Raw genomic sequence first — 20,304 nt, 5'->3', positions numbered from 1 at the left:
CCTGCAGCCCATTGGGTTTATTTTAAGGTAGAACATCATTGTTACATCTGTGGATGATCTGTCCTTAGACTTGAGATAATAGCACAGTTCTTTACTATCCTAAAAACACTTCCTCTGTTTGACTCTCTTAATCCCTGGCTCTCTATTGCAGTAATAATATTGAGAAATATCATAAGTGAATGTAGAACCTAGAAAGATTCTCTGAACGTGTCAGCATTAAAGCCTGAAATCCATTAGCAACTTGTATGTTCTTTTCTAAGTCAGCCTACATTTTAATCTTCTCTACGTAACATTTACAACTGAAAGTTTGCAGTTTTGGTGGTTGTGGCAGGGTTGACAGGAAGACTCTGTGCTCAAAATTCTCTTTTAAAATGTTTATTGAACCTACCATTGTCTTCTCTGTGGAGCTTCTTAATGCAAAAAGTGCAGATGATTTGACTGAATTATACGTAATGGCACATCTGCAACAAACTGTTACCATTTGCATTAGCACAATAGCTGGCTGAATAAGTAAGCTTCAGCACAGAATATTAACAGATGTCTTTCTCTTTTCTGATCCCATTTAAGCATAAGTAGAATAGTTTTGTTTTCTTTCCCAATGGTTATAAAGTTCTTACTTCAGAATGTTGTCTGATGTTAACAGTGTATAAAAGAGGGGATCTTACATGTACAGATCTACAACAGGGAGAGTAAGGCTTTGCCAGCCATTCAGTCATTTTATCAGAAATTAGCATCTCCATATGCTTTCATTTTTCATTACTAACATTCAGGATTACTTTTTAAATCTTTAAGTAGCCGGAAGTCATAAACAAAAATAAGCAATACTTTCTATGGCTATATACCTAGGATAATTGAAATACAGAACACAGAATCCCAGAACAGCTGAGGCTGGCAGAGCTCTCTGTGCTCCTCTGGCCCACCCCTGCTCCAGCAGGGACACCCAGAGCACGGGCCCAGGCCCATGGCCAGGCAGCTTCTGAACATCCCCAAGGAGGAGACCCCACAGCCTCTGGGCAACCTGTGCCAGTGCTCCGGCACCGCACAGCACAGCAGTGCTGCCTGGTGCTCAGAAGGAACCCCTGTGCTCCAGTTTGTGCCCATGGCCTCCTGTCCTGGCACAGGGCACTACTGGGAAGAGCCTGGCTGTGTCCTCTTGGCACATTCCCTTCAAGTATTTATGAACATTGATGAGATCCCCCTGAGTCTCTTCTTCTGCAGGCTGATCAGTCCCAGCTCTCTCAGCCTCTCCTCCAGATGTTGTAAGCTTAACTTGTAAGGCCTTTCAATTAGCCTAAATAAATAAAGTTTAAATAAATGAATTAATGTATTCAATTAAGTATATTACATTTATTTAATTAAATGAATTAATTTATTTGATTTATTTAATTAAATTTATTTTAATAAACTTAATATACCATGCTCCTGGTATACTATGAAGCTGCAAGTTTTTCAGTGTCTGACTCTATACAAGTAGATTGTACTGTAGGTTGGCACTGAAGAAGAATTTGGTTCATGTCCTGTTATATCACAGCTTGGTCTGATGTAGAGGGCCATGAAATTAGGTATCTAGATTTTAGCATGGGAACACTAATAGGCTCAGCTATAACTCCACTGTCTTCCTCTCTCTATTAGTCTCAGATGAGACTAAGATACATCTTCATTATTTATAGTCTGTCATGTCACTTATATTACATGTGAGACTTGCAGATTCAGTGCATGTCTCATGCTTTTCCTTTGATAAACCTAAGTTTCATGCATTTTCAGTGTCATACAGATTCTTCTGTCTCTTCTGTGTGAAAGAAGTCTGGCATGATCAGCTGTAATTAGCTGAAAAAAGGCTGAAAAATTATGAGCCAAAATGCCATAGTTGCATGATCTTAATCAGTTTAGCAAGGTGAGGATCATGAAGCAGCAAAGAAGAAAATGAGCAGCAGAAATGCAGATTAGTGCGGCATTCACCTCCAAGTGTTCTACCAGAAAATGCATTCCCTAGCAAAATCTGTTTGCAAGCTCTTCTGCAGAAAATTACTCAGTATGGCCGGCCGATACCGGGCCTCATGCAGGATGGTGAAATTTTTTGGAAAAGAAATCATTTATTTTTGTCTCGTGCCGTTAGTAACGTTAGTTTTGGGCCACTGCTGCAGTAGTGGGTATGGTGGACTATGGTTGAGCCAGAGCGGCCACTTCTATGTATGTTCTTGTGTTGTGATGCTGCCAGCTGTCTGTCTCAGCCTGGAACATTATGCACCTGTGCTTTTGAGGATTTGTCAAATTTAGGGCTAGTGCATTCTTCAGGACTTCTGGCCAGCATGAAGTGAACAAAATTATTCTGTCTGTTCTGTTGTTTGAAAATTCAGTTGTGTTCTCAAGCAAAAATTTTTGCATATAAGAAGAAAATAAACCAGCTCTTCAAAAATGACCATATTTTCATCACCAGATGAAATTTCGTAGTGGAATCAATTACCAAAACAACATTTTGGAAAAATGATGGGATTGAGCCAGATAAGTTTTTCATAATGTAAATTATGGAAAAAAAATCAATCCCATCCATTACCATCTAGTAAAAGAAAAAAACTGCCTTCCCACTTAGAAACATACTGCATTTATTCAGTGTTAGTTTTAGCTTCTGTTCTTGGCCTGCACATAGGTCTGCAGACCATTACTGTGGCGCCTGTTAGGGCAAATACAGTGAAGGTTTGGCCAGTTTTTCTATGATAAACGGTGTTTTCCAGTAATTCATACTAAATCATAAAAAAAAAAAAAACAACCTCATATTTGACACTTGGCATGGAAAGCCTTGTTTCACAAGGGTTTCACTTGTAAATTTATACAGATTTAAAAAAAACAGATCAATCTAATTTATTACATAAAAAGTTTTTAAAGGTAAGGTATTGTTTAAAGATCATAGACTTGTATTTGTTAGCAAAGAATAATATAATGATCGTTTAATCTAAATAGATGTATTTCCTGAAATGAGTAATCAATTTGTTGCTCATGTATCACACAGATGACTCTTAAACATTTCTTTGTCTTTCTTCTCTTGGATAGATCTGTGCAGAAAGTGGTCAAATTGTTTTCAGTATTCTAAAAATATTCAAATCTCCAAGATGTTTTACTTCGGAAAGCCAATTCTGTACCAATGAAATGTTAACTGTAAAAAATAACTTTTATGTTAGGATATTGATTTTAAATCCTAATGGCATTTTAGTACTTAATTTTCACAATTTAATTAACTACATGTAAATCACAATATAAGTGCAATCTTAAGGTTCATCGTGGAGATATGAGAGTTAATCTGCCTTGTAATTCCTAACTTTCTAATACACCAAGAAGTTTTTTGAAGAGAAAAGTTGCGCATTTTGGGAAATAAGTTACTAATAATCTCCAAGTAACAAACAGAAATGGGCACACATGACAAATAAAGTTAAAAGAGAGTATTCTCTACCTGGAATGTTTGTATGGTTCTGTAAGGAAAAAAAAAATTGTAAGACTTGCAATTTCTAACTAATAATCCACATAACTGTGGAGATTTTAGTAACCTGCATAGACAGGCAAACCAGGGAGGAATGCATATTTTTTATTACAAACATTTCTTTTTGGCTGGATATTAGTACATTATCTTTTCCATTGAATTCGGGTCAGGAGAAAGTGCTATTATCTAAAGTTTATTTGCATAGAAAATAACGACAACTGGAATCACATCAAAGCCAAATGTGTACGCAACATACTTAAATGAGAATTGGTTATCATTTGGCTATATGGAGGAAATAGGCAAGATATTAAGCATAACTAGAAGAACAGATTCCGACAAATTTGAAAAGAGTCTCCTGAAGTCAGCAAGTGAGAATTCAAAAATGTTCTCCACTCTCAATTAAAGAGAAGGAAAGTGGCATAAAAGGTGGATTGTCTCAGTAGAGAAAATGAACAGCTGAGTGGATATTTGTAACTAATATAGTAATTATGTCACGCCCTAAAATGATCCAATTGTCACCCAGTATTAATCTTATAGGACAGGTTAAATTAACACATGGAACAAATTGTGATGAAGGCACTGGCCAAGAAATGAGTATTTGCTAACATGATGGAGTAGTTAGCATTCAGTAGAGATCAACTCTACTTCAGTGTGTGAAGCTGATAATCACTTAGCTGAGCTTGGTCCAAGTAAGTACTTCCTTCCCACACTTGAAGCAGTATTAATGCAACCAAAGTAGGCATTCAGATTAGGTCCTTACATTTGAGTCTGGGGGCTTATCACAAATGCATCCAAAATCAAAACTGTAAAAACTGCTGCTTGAAAAACAGCTGCTAATTTGAAGTTGGTCATGTTTTAAAAGTTAACGTTATTATTATTTTTTTAATCATCTTTTGATCTTCTGTGAAGAACAGAAGGAATGTATAATCCTTGGGAGAGTGACTAGTTGACACAGGCTGGAAATATGCCAGGTGTTTCGGGAGAGCATTCAAACCTGTGCTACTCTTGTGGCTGGCCACCAGTTCAGCAAGGATTATGGCTGTGCTACTGTGCCAGCTGAACTCTGTTTCAGGATGGGCTCTCTATTACTGGCAGCCTGAATATCTACTGGTACCCCTGGCCCACAGAGTGCTGTTAGCATCAGGCATTTGGTTTCGAAGCCTAAAATAAATTTCATTTATGCAATATCTTTAAACTAACACTGTCACAAAATAGTGAAGATCCTTCATTTATCACATGCTCACCCTAAGAGTTTATGAGAGTGTGACGATGTGGAACAGGAATAGCATATATGCTGAAATTTTCATATGGTTAATTAAACCCATAGACTTAACTCTGCACATAGTAAGGTTTTATTGGTATTAGAATAAAGAATTTCTTTTTGGAAGGAAAAAAAAGACTGATAATTACTTCTCTCTGTGCTTCTAATCAACAGTCTTTGATGTACATCTGTTTTTTGCATACATCTGTAACTTCCAGTCAGGAAAAACCTTTTATGGCAAGTGGCCTTTAAGCTACATGCTGAGTTTATTTCATATATTCCTTTTCTTTTTCTTCTTAAGAAAGCATCCACACTTTTTTCTTCCACAGCTTTATCAGTGAATATACACTTTAAAACATGTTATGCTGAAAAAAAACCCTCTAGTTTTCAATTTAGTTTAGAATGACTTAAAACTGATGGAGGAGATCAGAGTTCTCTCTTTCTTGCAGATGTATATCAGAATAAGAGGAGGACCTAATGTGTCCACTCCATATGTATTATTAGATACCACAGTATACTGCTTCTTACCATGTGATGCCAAGGCTGCATCCAGCTGCTGTAGATGTGAAGGGGGGAGGACAGCCCCCTGCGGTGCTGGGAGCATCTGCGGCAGCAGGCTGTCATCAGAGCTGCTGCACAGCATTCATTCCCCCAGCAAGTCCATGTCTGTAACCTCTGGGAAGAAAAAAAGTATTTTGGTGTTGTTTTTCTTAAAATCGGGGCTAAATATTCATATGTATATATATATATGTAAATATATTTAAATATTGCATTAAGTACTGGTGCATTTAGGGTTGAAATTTGAACTCATTATTCAGTCTAAATGTGTGGAACAGCTCATGGATAAATTTATTGTCACTTCAGCTAAAGTAGTTTTCAGAGTGAAGCTATGTCCAGTTTTGCATGTTTGCTCTATATCTGAATACAGCAGTGACATTTTCTAGGCATTCCTGGCCATACAGCTGTGCTGGGGAGGGACCAGGGGCACTCCTGGGCAGGCCTGAAGCATGCAGGGAGATGATTTGAGCAGTCCTGCAGGCCTTGTTTTGTACTCGTGTGGATTAGCAGTTGGTAGTGAAGTCCGCACAAAAAGCTGTGAGAGTGAATCATCATTGCCAGGAGGTGGCACTGAGGCACAGTTGGGGCAAAAGTTCACTCAGCTGCTCCAGCTGTAGGTAGGAAAGGGATGCTTCACACAGCCTCAGCAATGCTGATTTCATTCTGGAAATTCAGTCTATTCAGGCTTCTCATGGCTCTGCCTAGAGATAAGTTCCAAAGGAAGCTCAGTATGTAAAGGGGGCTATAAGAAAGAAAGGGACAGACTCTGTAGTAGGGGCTGTTGTGATAGGACAAGAGGAAATGGTTTCAAACTAAAAGAGATGAGATTTAGATTAGATATAAGGAAGAAGTTTTTTACATTAAATCCCTGTTCATTGCAGGGGACTTGGACTCGATGGCCTTTAAAGTCCCAACTCAAAGGATTCGATGATAAGTTTTTAATGGAGAATAACAATTTTGGGTTCTACCACACTTCACTGAAAAGTCCCATGTTATTGTCAATTGTTTGCAGCTTCTGAGCTAAGATTCATTAGAGGCTCTAAGATGCTTAAAGTCAAGTCCAGCCCAATAAGGGCTATTCTGTTTTTGCCATAACATCAGCAGATAACTTTATGTGTACAGAATTCATTTCAAGGTAACATTTTTCCATGTGAGGACTGAGCCTCTGGAAAGTTTTTGTAAGACCAGTTGATCTTCTTTTGGATTAATATTTGCATTTGTAGAAATGAAGCAAACAAAAGCATTACAGAAGTCCCAGGTGGAAATAAGTACTGTACTTGAAATGACTGTGTTCAAATTTGGGATGTTTATATATCTGTACAGTTTTCTTATCTTTACCACAATAAAATTAAACTAAGTGCTGGCAGGATTATAAGGAGAAACTGGGGATGTCCTTAATATGCTTATGTAAGCACTATTTGTTTCAGTCAATTGTATGAAATTTTTAAATAAATGAAGAATTTGAGTATAATGGTAATCAGTTCTCTACAAAAAATCCCTTCTTTGCTTTGTAATTAGTGAAATATAGTGTTATACCAGCAGATCAAACAAGTACAGACCTGGGAATGCATAGCTGCAGGATAAAACTGTTTTATGCTGCACGTAAAAACTGTTTCTGAGAAGAAATCTTAACAGGCATCCACTGCAATGTTATAGGAAGATTTCAAATGCATTTTCTGGCTGTGTAACTTCAGTAGTAATGAAAAAGCACGAGAAATCAACTTTATCCTGCAGAACTGTAAGACTCAGTCAGAGGCTCGTGTTTTATGAAAGATAGTGAAAAACTGGACAGGTTGCAGACCTAAGAGTCACAGGCTGTGTTTGAAGGCTCCAAAGTAACCTTCAAATGGCACAATGACTGCCATGTGTTTAAATTATCAAAAGGGTGATGAGCAGAGATTTATCTATAATGCATTGAAAGTCTGCTCTTCAGGAAGGCAGAATGAGAAATAATAGCTGGATATTAAAATTTAAGTTAGGAATTGGGTGTGAATTTCTAGCAATGGATGAATAACTGCTGGAACAATTACCAGAAGATCCTTCAGATCTAGACTGGAGGCATTTCTTCAAGCAATGATGCTCAACAGCATAAGAGGAGAATGTTTGATGGCTCATGCTTATGTAAGAAATCTCACTAGAAGTCCTCTTGAATGCAGTTCTCACCTGCAATCTGTTCATCTTTTTTAGTTTTAGGGAATAAAACCTTGTTTTTAATTACCTTAGTATAAAGTGTAAGCATTCTTCAAGAGACGCATTATCTAATTTTCTAACCCTTTATCCATTATTTCTATACAGACATTGAAAAGGTTTGCAGTTCTGAGACAATCTTGATGTAGTGAACTCCAGATAAGAGCAGCTATTGCTGCCTCAAGGCAAACAAGACACTTGAAGTTGCTAAGTCTAATAATAAGCTTTGAGAAATCACAGGTTATTTGGCTCAAGGTTTGTCCTTTCTATGCAGTTAAAATTGAAATATATGAAGATAATATGACATTTCAAATGCTGCTAATACAAGTGGACTTGAATTGATTTGGAATTGTTGTAGAGCATAATTTAAAGAAAGTATAGCATAATTCGATTGTGCGTGTATTTCCTTGTTTTAAATAACAATTAATTTAAAAACACCTCAGTCATTTACTTCAAATGTGACTTTCTTTCACTGTGAAAATTTCCAAGCATATCAGATTGAATTTTCTGCATTTGGATGATTTTATACTATATTCTCTTTAATATCAAAGAAAAAAAGAAGCAAAGTTGTTTTTCAAGGAAAGAAGAATTTTATGTGTGGTATAAACCAATGTTGTGCTGTGAGGGGGTGGGAAAACTAGGTGGTTCCGTGGTCTGTGTATGTTTAGCTTTCAACAAGGCCTAAAAGAAATAATCTCAATTTTCCTCAGGTCTCTGATCCTGATTTGGTGGTATTTCCTACCGTCCTCAGCCAGCTCATGTTCAAGCCTCAAATGCCAGTTGGTCAAAAAAGGTCATCTAACAGCACTTCTCAGCAAGGCAGGGACAGTTCCAAGAGGTTGCTACTGTTGCTGTTTTTGTTGTGGTGGGGGTGCAAAGTTTATCTCATGGCAAGAATTATGCAAATACTTGAACCATTCATTGCTCAAACACTCAGAAAAAAATCCAGGAGAAAAGTTGAGGAAAACTGGTTTAGTAGTTTTAATTCCATGCTGAATGTTTCTAGAAGTTCGATGGCCAGACTTTGAGGTGGCCTCCACAGGTGCTGTCTGTGTGCCAGAAACTCTGACATGCTGGGAGTACAGCAAAGCCCTAGTCTCATGATGCTTGAAAGAAAAAATAGGCATTGTGGTAATTCTTCATGAAACAGAACAAATACCCAATGGCCATGCAAGTTCTTTCCTTCGTGTTCTGGGCTTAGTCTGTCAGGCAACAGGAGAAGTCATTGTCTAGTATTTTAATCTCAATAAATCTCCTTTAAAACCAAAGAAGTGGTACCATTTACATGTTCTGTTGAACACAGAGTAGTTGTGCACCTATTTGAACACTAGTTCTGAGGGAGGAAGGGAACTGTGGATTTCCTCTGAAGTGCTGAAACACACCCTTTAGTCCAGCTTTTTCCCTTGTTTTCTCCATGGGGTGTTTGCTGTAAAAAATAATGGCATCAACATCCTGGGAAAGCTGTGCTGCCCTGTTTTGTCCCTAATGTCCCATGACCCTTTCAACACAGTCAACAAAGACGTTTCTAAAATTGTGACAATTGTTTGTGAGTACTGGTGCATAAACAAAAGTTTTAGCAAGATGAAATGCCATATTGGATGTTATACCTATCTGGTTTTGATCAGTGGCTGCACTGTATTTTATTATCTGTGGAAAAACTGATTTGTGACTATTGGGAAACAAGATTTAGGTATAGAGGGCTCTTTTTTCAAGCTTCTGGTAGTGAAGAACCCTCTGGTAGCTGTATGATGCAGAAGTAACTGGTTACAGCATCAATCAACCTGGCATGCTTATAAGTCTTAGTGGGGTTGCAGGTGCGTAAAAAGTCCAGGAGCCTTCATAGGCTGCTGTGGGAAAGTGCCAATGTTTAGGCTGGCAATAGAGCTACCCTAATACATTTAGGGATAAAGCCACGTACCTCAAGACATCTCTTAAATCCAGACTGGCCATGACTGATATTAGTGACTGGGTCTGTGGCAATTAATTAAGTGTGCTGGGGGTTGCTGTGTCACCAAAGTTGACAGGCAAAGGTTGGCCCACATCTGCATTGCCCTGCTCTGAGCTCCCAGACCGGGAACACACCAATGGGTGCAGTCCCTGGCCTATGCTGTCTCCTGAGCTATCCCTTGGGAGGGGCAGGGGAGGGTGGCAACCAAGCCAATTATTTCTTCACTAATAACTGTTACCTATGTAGATAGAGTATATTTACATGTGTATGCACATTCTTAATATTGTATAAATATTTTTTTATTGTTTTGCTTTATATTGAACTGCCAAGGGAAGAAGACAGAACAAAACCACAAACCTTCCAAAGGAAACATTTTGCTTGGCTCTGCTTGCAAAGCACCTGATCTGACACATCACTGACCAAGATAATACTAGTGAGTCACCACTATGCCACCAATGTCCACATCATTTGGATTCAGAGATAAATCCACATTAGGTAAACATTTTAACATCATTGGAGACCCACCTGTTTTCACATGACTGTGAAAGGATGATCTGACTCGGCATTAAAGCATCTGTACTATTCAGTTCTGGCAGTTTTCTGTGAGTTTCCATGTCACCTTGCATTTGCAAGCTTTCCTCTTCCCACAGCGTGCTTCTTTTTGCTTTCTTCCCTGAGTCTGTAAGTGTGAAGTCCTATGTTTTGTGTTGTTTAATTAATAGAACCGGTTGTTGTTTTTCTAGGCAGAGTAAATGGTACTTCTGTAAAGAAAAATGAATATTCTTAGAAATGATGGAATTGGAAGCCCGTTTTCAGTTAATCTCACTGCCATCTACAGTACATATCGTAAAACTGCACTGTGGAGAGTGCACTGCTTGTCAGCAAAGCCAGAGTACTCTTCTCAGTCAGTTTGCCCTAAAGTTGAGGAAAAATCCACTGAACTCTTAATAGACTGTGACATGTATATTCCATTCTTTGTGTAGGAATCAGTATATCTTAAACAGATGACAGTGTCTGATGATACACAGTATTGTCCAGAAGGAAAGAACATCAGATTTAATTTTGGTTAGGTAGTTTTCGTTCTGGCCAGATGAAAAGTAGACATGCGCTTTTGGGAGGACAAGGGTACCTCACTTTGCTTATTCTTGCCCTAAGTAATAAAAAAGAGCTAGTGGGGTTGTTATAGAAAATTGGGACAATTTTCTTTTTTTTTTTAGCTTAGAAATTATTATGTGATTCTTTTAAATTAACTTTCTTCTCAGTATCTGTCATCTGTCATTATACAAACTCCGAGTATATGCAGTGTAGTGGGTGGTGTCCCTGCCTATAGGAATCTAGTTGGAGGTGTCCCTGCCTGTAGCGGGGGGTTGTAGCTAGATGATCTTAAAGGTTCTTCCAAACCAAACCGTTCTATGATTCTATGTTATGTGTAGGATGGGATATAATCATTTACTCCAAATTCGGAACTGATTAAGCTGAAAACAAAATGTCAGAATTCTGGCTGCCAGGAACTGAATGAAGTCTCACACAAGACAGCTCTGCATGACCAGTGCTTTCTTAATGATTAGTGTACAAATTTCAAAGTTTATTCAAGACAGAAATCTTTCTGATTTTCATCAGTAAAGCTCATATCAGACAAACAAGAATATGCAAAAAAACATCAAATTGTGCCTTTTACATAAGGAAAGTAATTTTCATAGTCTATTATTGTAATTGCTTTATTAATTTTAATAAGCCACAGCTATGTATCGTTTATATGTTTTAAATATTAGTATTGCACCAAAAAGTAAAAAAGACCATTAAATTTGCAAAATCTAGCACTTCAAAGTTAAGAAATGCCTTCGTTTCCTCCTCCTTCATATCAGTTAAGATACAGTCTATAACTATGATATGTTTTTTTTTTTTTTTTTTTCTGGTTAGTAATTTTTCTAAGGCCTAGTTTGCTCAACCTTGAAACTTCAACCCTTGCAATTGAATGAAGAACATCACATAATTAATGACTTTTCTGAGGTGTCCGCTGTTATCAGATCTCAGTGCTTTGCAAATATTAACCCACCTTTATAATGTCTGATATTTTGGGATTAGAAATGGTGGTGGAGACAGCTGATGGACTTAATATTTTCATAACATCCTTTCTGTTGCTTTCTGAGGCAAATGTGTGTAAGACTTCAAACAACAGCAGAAATTCACCCAAGAATACAAGGCACTGGCTGCTGACACTTGGCTCTTTCTGTTCCATGTCCTCAACCCATCTCCTTTTTTCCAGTATCACCATCCAAATCCCAGTGTCTTTCACTGCCTGCCCAAAATGGCTGTTTTACATTGGCTGATTCCCCCAAATTATATTGTCTGAAGCACGCACTCAGCATAGACAATTTAAGCCTACATTTGATAACATTTAAAATAATTGCAAACTAAATTCTCATTAGGAAATCTGTCATGAACTCCATAGCAGTTGACATGGCTAGTGATGCTAATGATGTAACGTTTGCTATGTTATTAAACTTCACTGCGTTGTCTTCCTGTGTGGGCCACTTGTCAGAGTTGACTGGGAAATTGCATGGTTTAGGTATGCTTTAAGCTTGACTTAGTAGCAATGGGGATTTTTTTTTCTTTCACTGAGTATATGTTTATAAAATTTCTTAACAATTCATGTATTTCTCTTGCAGTTTCTGTATCCAATATTTTTCATCTAACTGAAAGTACTAAGAGATCATTTGCCTTTGGAGGTTAATTTCTGGACTGAATCTTTTGCTTGTTTGTATAGTTTGATGTGCACTGCAAATGAAGAGGAAATGATAAGGCTTATACATGACAGAAGCTTTCCTTCTGTCATGTGAGACAGGGCTCCTCCAGCACCTTACATCTCCCTGTTTCTGTTGATTTGATTTGACTGGTACTAGTCACCCATCCTTCGGCTGCTGCTATTAGTTCATGCAGTGTCTGCTATCCTGCAGTGGTCCAACTTGAGTCTCATAACTTTTCTAGCTTACCCTGTAGAGAAGATGCTGCCACACACAGGATCTGAATTAGAACTACATCTGTAGGAGAATGACTTAAAACATATACAACATAAAAGGACAAATGAAATGGAAGAAAAGGTCAAATAATGCATTTATTTAATTTGTTATTATCCCAGGATATCGCTGTGCCTTTACAACTAGCAGTGGAAATTCTGCAGATGAAAATACTAGAAAGGGAAGAGGGTATACACCTTTAATCCCACTATTTAGTAGTCATCAGTAGAAGAGGAAATTATTTTAAATAAAGAGGGGAGTACTAAGCATTTTGATCTCAGTAAAATAGTCAATATATTTTTTGTAGGTGAACACTGAAAAATTGTCAGGTAATTACAGTGTGAAGTAAATAGGCAGATAGCTTCTTTTTCTTTTCTTAGGTGTTTTAAATTTAAATCCTTACTGCCCTCATGTGGATGTATATTGTTTTCTCCACCTGCTGAAACTAAAAATGGATGGGTCTCACTAGAAGAGCTGTACATACAACAGTATTTATACAGCAAATGAAGGCTAAATTGGCCACTGAACTGAGCCAGGGGTCTTGAGCGGTGCAGCTGGGGCTCTCTGTTGTATTTTAATTCTCGAGAGTCAGGCATGCCCTGAGTGTTACGAATCTACCCTCTAGATTCTGTATGTGGAAAGCCTTTGCAGCTGACAGGAGTTGATGAAGGCTCCCTCTGAACCAAATGATGCGAGTCCTGAATTGACAAGGAGGGTCCGTCCAGAAGGAATGTGCAATGTTTCCAAACTCCTTTGAGCTCAGGGCCCGAGACAAACCAGGGAACTGAGCAGCTAATTAATAGAGCAGCGTGCAGCTGCTGTAGGAGCAATGATGATAACGCGATAGAAAAGCAACAACAACAAAAAAGAAGAATCACCCACGTAGTACCAGTTATTTAGAGCTGTTGCTCTTTGGTGTATGGACAATTGCTGCATATATTAGCATAAATATTTTTTTTCAGGAATGGATGCTGGGATTCCAATATTACCTGTATGTTTATGTACCTTTATCTCTATGTCATTATACTGCTAGAATTTGTGGTATGTTATTAGCTAACAATAAGTTGACTGTCCACCTACCATAAGCACGTAGTCCAAGCAAAAGTTTCATGAACAGCACTGTAAAGAGACAAATGACTGTGATAATGTACTTAGTAGAAAATGATGACTTATTCACTGGTAACTTATAAAGCAAACAGCAAAACTGAATTGTATAATATTGCAATAAAGGGTGGCTTAGCTTTGCCAGTCTTGCTTCTGTGCAGAACTGTAAGATACAGAATGAAAGATAAGCTTATAAAGGGTTTCATTTGCTCGATAACTGAACATGAAATCTAGGTGTGTTTTGGCTTTTTCCTATGCCCTGTATATATTTCATTGTCCACACCTGACTGTACAGAATGTTAAACACATTTCTACAAATTATGTTCTGAGCTGACTCAGATAGTAAAAGTTGAGGAGCCCTTTTTTAGGTGTGAAGGGTGCTCTGACATTTTGTTATGTTGGCCTGTGATGTCAGAGGTGGATGTTGGTGGTACAGCAGTAGAGGTTGAACATTCCCACCAATATCCCATTAATGTTGTTGCTGTGTGACAGATGGCATCAGAGGGGCACTGACAAAATGGCGTCTGACATGGAAGTGTGTATGAAGCAAAGGTGGGGGATTGAATTTCTCCATGCAGAAAAAAATTCCACTCATTGACATTTGTTGATGAACCAAACAGTGGATATGAGCACAGCGACATGGTGGCAGGTGCGTTTCAGCAGTAGTGACAGTGACAGTGGGTCACCTCCACTGGTTCAGATTGTTTTGAGTGTGGCATGCAGGGTCTTGTTCACCACTGGCAAAAATGCAGAGCTAATGGTGGTGACTGTGCTGAAAAATAGTGTTTTGTAGCTGAGAATTTGCTCTATCAAATAGTGTTATTGACCTCTTTGTTGCAGTTTCCATGGAAATAAATTGGAGACATTACTTTTGGAGCAACCAACATAGTTTGAGATTAAAAAAAAAAAAAAATGCTCTTCAAGCTGGAAAAGGAAAAGTTAGCTATCTAGTTAGCATGCAAGGGAAAAGCCACTTGAGGAATACAGTAACTTAAACAGCCTGTGTTCAGGTATCCTGCTCTTCAATTGAATAACTTGCATTTCTCCCACTGCTGTTAACACTAAGGACTTTCAAGGATACACTGTCTTGTCTGCAATAATAAAATGAAGATTGAGGATCAGACCTGATGTGGAGGCCTACAACTTGGGGAGAAGAAATGAGGCCCGTGGCTACCTGCCAGCTGACAGGCGGGTGAGGCATCACTGCAGACGACCCAGTGCCACGGGAAGAGCATTGCTGGCTGCAGCCCTAGGCACTGCACTCAGCGATCCGCTCCCCACGGCTCTTGCTGATAAGGATCAGGCTGTGCAGATCAGGAATACTCTGTCAGATACTGTCTCCCTGTGTCTGTGCAGTGATGCTGTAACCTGCTATTGATAGAGGACAGCTGGAGCCAGGCCCAGAGGAAACGCTGGGCTGAATAAGAGGCTGTGGCAGAGTCTGGTGTAGGCCTCAGTGCCTCCCAGCACGTGTGGAGGGGGACTGTTGAGTTTTCCCTTTCTAGCAGGCCTATTTTTACGGAGACTAGGCCGTGTAGGTTTCAGCAGTTCGTAAAGGCAACTTCATCACTCGTACCAGAGGGGTGGCTCACTCTTCAGGAGGCTCTGTGCAGGCACTGGGATGGCTGCTGCAGGGCATCAGGAACATGAAGATGTGTTTGTTATACAGTGTCACCTAATTGAAATCTACTATAGTTCATTTCTGTTTTAGGATGGAGCAATATTAGCAATATGGTTTGGTACTCATGTTACACAAACTACTTTCTAAGGCTTAGAGATGCACACCAAGCGAGTTGTGTGTCCTTTTACCTGTGCATGTCAGAGTTTTCAGAGTACAAAGAGTAGAATCTGTTACTATCTGAAACGTACAGTGAGCTTTTTACTTCACTCGAGGACATCATAGAGAAAATTAAATGTGGTGCTTACTGGAAATTGTATTTCTTTTGTTGATTGGTACAGTGAAACTTCACAATGTAAGATCACTAAGCAAACTGAATAGCAAAACTCCAGTAAAGCTCTAACTGATTCTGATGGTCTTCTGACTAGCAGCATTGTCACTTGTTTCAGATCATCTACTACTTCCTTAATAAATATTTCCAAGATTCAGGTTAAAATAATTAGAATATATTTAAAGTTCAAGAAAGAATGCAGTGTTCAACTATACATTTGGATGCTCCACAATATACCAACTAGTAGAATCACATAATAAAAACTTGATATGGAAATGTGTATAATCGAAACCATCTTGTTGTAATGCTGCTCTGTGTCAAGTGTTCCTTCTCTCTGACCTCATTAGGTGTGCCTAGTCATTAGATGCAGTGTTACTAAAGAGTTTTAACTTAAAAGCAGCTTTGATTAATGATTGGTTGGACTGAAGTTTAACTGTGTAGGATTAACTAGATTTAAAAATGGCAAAATGCCATAGTAGCATTAATGCCAGACTTTAACAAGAAGCAGAAGTAAACTCCAAGGACCCTTATGATTTTCATATGGACTAAACTCATGTTCTCATTAACTTAATGTCCTGTCCTGTTTTGAAAGCTAATGTTCTAATAATTCCTAGAGAATAGTAGCTTAGGCAGCACATTACACATATGTAATCCTTATATGTTTAATGAATCATACATTTTGATAATTTTAATATTAGATTCATTCAGCCATGTGCTGTCATTGTAGTTGAAAAATACATTTTCACATTTCTGTGTTGTCTGTTATTTGAATTTTGTTTTAATGCCTTCTTAATTATTTCTCCTGAAAGTTTAGAGTTGGCATCTCTGCAGTAAATATCCTAATAATATCCTTATTTTCTTCTCCACTGATCACATATTTCTTTATATCATACTGCTAAGAAAATGCATACTAGTCTCACTTAAAGCACTATTCAGTCTTCTTAAATCCTACTAAAGTATATAGGATTTAAATACAGTGTAATAAAATAAAAGTTAATTTAATGCTGAATTAGGTCTGTTCTGTCTAGCACTTTTTCAGTCCATGGGATCTTTGCTGAGTTTATCAAAATTAACTGATTTATTATTAGAACTGAACAGGAAAAAACTTTCGCATTTCAGGAATCTGAGAATTGTTTTTCCTTCACTGATCCTGATTTCATGATTTGGGTTATTTTTCATTGAACTTCTGCTCACAAAAAGTGCGTAATGAAATTTGTGTTTCAGCGTGGTAATGCATTGTGAGAATTAGGCACTGTGTGTTACTAATTAATAATAGCAGTTATTTACAGAGGCAGCGGTCTTTCTGCCAAAGCATCCAGCCAAATACTTGGGCTGCAATGCCTGATTTCTCATTGGAATCCGGGATATATTAGACTTGACTTAAATAGGATTACCTACTCAAGCAAATTTACGCAAGTGTCTAAGGCATGCATCCAGTTTGTAGTGAGTTAGGAGTCTACCTACTTGTTTGGCTCTGGGCCCTAGGCACTTGCATAACTTGCTTGCATGAATTATCCCATTAAACCGAGACCCGCGTAAACTTTGTTACTCATACCAGCAAAACTGCGTGTGGACAAGTGCTGACAGTCCAGGATCTTGCTTCCTCTTGTACCATATCGAAAAGTTCTGTTTTCACTAATGATCAAAGTGTATTAACTAAACTTTACATTTGCAGTCCCCAGCCGTAATTCCTGTGCCACTGAGGTTTTTGGCTGCATTCTAATACTGCCTTTGTATTTTTTGCTTAATTGACTCAATGATATTTTGTTTTTCCCTTTGTTTTTAGGGAGGAGGGCAACGAAAACAGAGAAGAAAAAGAAGAAAAAGAATTTGATGGAGAGGGCTCAGAAACAGCACAGCATCTTTTTAGCTACAGACAAAACAAGCCAGTAAAGACTCAATTTATTTTTTTTAATATATTTTTGCAAAGTGCACAAAAGCTGCTATATGCTCCTGCCCATGGATGCACTACGATTCAGCTGCTTTAACAGTATTGGTGGCAAATAACTTGTGAAAAGAAGCCCACAAGCTTGTTTGTTTTATTTATATATTTTTTTATTTTATTTTTTTTCCTCTTATTTTTGACCTGAAGACTTCAAGGTCAGGAGCACACTGAGTTGAATCAGTGGAAGTGGTGCTGAGGTGTGTCAAAGATTTCATATTGAGTGTTTGGTCAACGTGTTGACACTGAATGGAAGCAGGAAAGAAACCTATGTATCACCATTAGGCGGACTTGTGCATATTTAAATAAAAAAAAGGAAGTCTTGGAGGTGTAGGTACTATTGCATTTATGGCCTTTATCTCCTGTATTTGTACATTTCAAGAGTAAATGGATATGACTTACATACTTAGCATTAATATGCATTGTTCTCAACACCTACTACATTGAAACTGTTGTACGAGTATAATAAAACTGCTTTATGACAATATACCACAAGAATCACTGCTTAGAGTTATGGATGTGCAACAGACTTTATGTGTACATATTACTCTGTCTACATATAAATGAACATATTTACTGTACATCTATGCATTTTTATGTATAATACTTCATACATGTTTAAAGTTATGTCCTGTTGGTTCTAGTAATATACTTTAAAGTAATCCAGTAAATGTTTACTTTTTACTATGTTTTAAGGATCTTTTCATATTTCTCAGTAGTTACAAACTGGATCTTTTCTCTTGTTTGTAAAGCACATTCAGATGCTAGACTACCTTGTACTGATCCTCACAATGGAGTGTCAGCTCTGAAGTATACTTGCCAGACTGGTAAAATGCAATTCTTTTCTGCTCTTCTTTACTCCTATCTCAGCCCTAGTGTATTTTGTCTCAGAAAAAGTAGGGTAACTTTTAAAGATGAGGCATGATGATAGATGTTTTGAGTGTCAGGAAAGAAATTTTACAGAACGTTCTTGGTATCTAAGATTGTATATGTAGTTTTTCAAATGTAATGCACAGTGTTTTATTTCTGCTAGTCCTGATCCAGTCAGATACAGCAACTGAATACCTGAATAGGGAGAAACAAAAGAAAAAGCAGTGTGCTTCATTCAACAGTATAGCGAGCACCAGTCAATTTCCCAGTATTGCCCGTTACTTGTAGAAGTTTAGCAAATTTAATCTGCACTCGAGTTGGGGGAACGTGTCTTTTTGAGTAGCTAAAATGGCTCAGGATGTGTGATTTGGTATTCTTGCATTATTGGGCTTTTATTCAAGGAGATTTTTGAATATCTTCTTGGAAAAGCCCACAAGTAAAATGCCTCTCACTTATGCTGTCACTTACAGAAGTTATTCTAGTTCTAGGACTAAAACTTGGATCATTACCTGCACAAACCAGCGAGTTTTGTTAAAAATTATTTATATTTAAATTTTAACAGGTCTGGCTAAGGAGTTAATTCTAACAAAAGGATCTTTCCTAAGTCTAGGATTCTGTGAACGTTTCCAACCTCTGCTTCTATACTCACTTCTGAGCTAGGATAATACTAGCTCCACCAAAAGCCGTCTTTCCATATTGTCCACTCTGGCAGTTAGCCAACTGCTTGAGGAGTCCGTCTCCTCCAGGCATGGGTATTTGGCTTTATTAACACAAAAATGGTTATCTGGAGCCCATCCTTCCCAAGGATAGACACTTAGCTTAGTGAGTATTTGAACAGTTTTCCTCATCTCTTTTGTTCCTCTGAAATAGTTTGAGTGGTGTCTCTGCAAGTGATTGCAGAGAACAGGGGAGCAGAGAGGAAGAGGCTGCTCAAATGCACTCTCACTGTGATCCTAGTCAATAAAGCTTCAGCATGACTTGGTTTAAACTGTACTGGTGTTACCAGGCACGTGGAGTCCTGATGTTCTCGAACAAAGGAAAAGGCAAAACAGACCCCAGAGCCCTACAAATATATTCTTGAGATATATTTTAGAAAAATCCCACAAATCTTAGTTTGAGTTTTATGGATTATATACTTTATAAGGAAACTAGGAAGTAAAGCATCTGTAAGTACAAATATATTCATACTTAGCTAGGACAAGTGTTGCTAAAAAAAAAAAAAAAAAGGTGCAGTATTTAGACACATATGAACATTCCACGAAACTGCTAGTGGACTTCCACTTAACCATGAGGTTTTCACCTTTCATTTAGAATATGATCGTATTTACCTAGAACATAATAATGATAAGGACAGTAAGATTTTTCTGACCTGGGCTGCTATTTCAGACTTTAAGCGCTCATTTAAAATAATAGAAAAAAAAGGGGGCAATATAAACTGTAGCTGCCTGTTTGCTTACTGGTTATCAAATTTGGCTGTAAGTGCAGTGAATACCCTCGTACCATCCTTCTAGTAGCGGTTACGGATGTATTAGGCATGTCATAGAAAGAATGCTGCAAAATACAATAAAATGTTGTCACAAGCTTCTGACTAAAATATCTTTGGTCCTTTTTAATTCAAGGAGTGTATTCCTTCGGAACAGCATGCACACAGATGAATTGAAGAAGGTGTGTGGATCCAGATTTTCTCCCACTATACAGGAAAATTTGAGGATTGCCTAAACAGTTATTATTTTGTTGATACTTACAACATGTTTGAAAAGGATACAGGCACTGCACACTAGATGCACATTGATTTCTTTCTTCCTAGTCATCTTCATATTGAGATTTTCTTGAGAATATATACACAAGAAACTCATCCCTAAGTAACAAGTGCCCTCATATGTAGTTTCTTTGTTGTCCTAGACAACTGTTTCAATTCCCTTTTACACAGTAGATCCTATCAAAATATTCATAACATTCTGAGTTTCATAAGATCACACTTCTCCTGAAGTTGGAA

At 37.9% G+C, this 20,304-nt stretch overlaps 1 protein-coding gene across 1 annotated transcript in view; it reads left to right on the top strand.

Moving 5' to 3' along the window:
* Nucleotides 1-19,888, top strand: part of RSPO2 (R-spondin 2) — a 101,078-nt gene extending 81,190 nt beyond the window's left edge. Inside the window, exon 5 of the mRNA XM_021388247.1 lies at nt 17,283-19,888. Coding sequence (XP_021243922.1) covers nt 17,283-17,389 — 107 coding nt within the window. The 3' untranslated portion in view covers nt 17,390-19,888. The remainder of the gene's footprint in view (nt 1-17,282) is intronic.

The sequence above is a fragment of the Numida meleagris genome, chromosome 2, assembly GCF_002078875.1.
Source record: "Numida meleagris isolate 19003 breed g44 Domestic line chromosome 2, NumMel1.0, whole genome shotgun sequence".
NCBI lineage: Eukaryota > Metazoa > Chordata > Aves > Galliformes > Numididae > Numida > Numida meleagris.
This window is presented reverse-complemented; position numbering and strand designations above follow the sequence as displayed.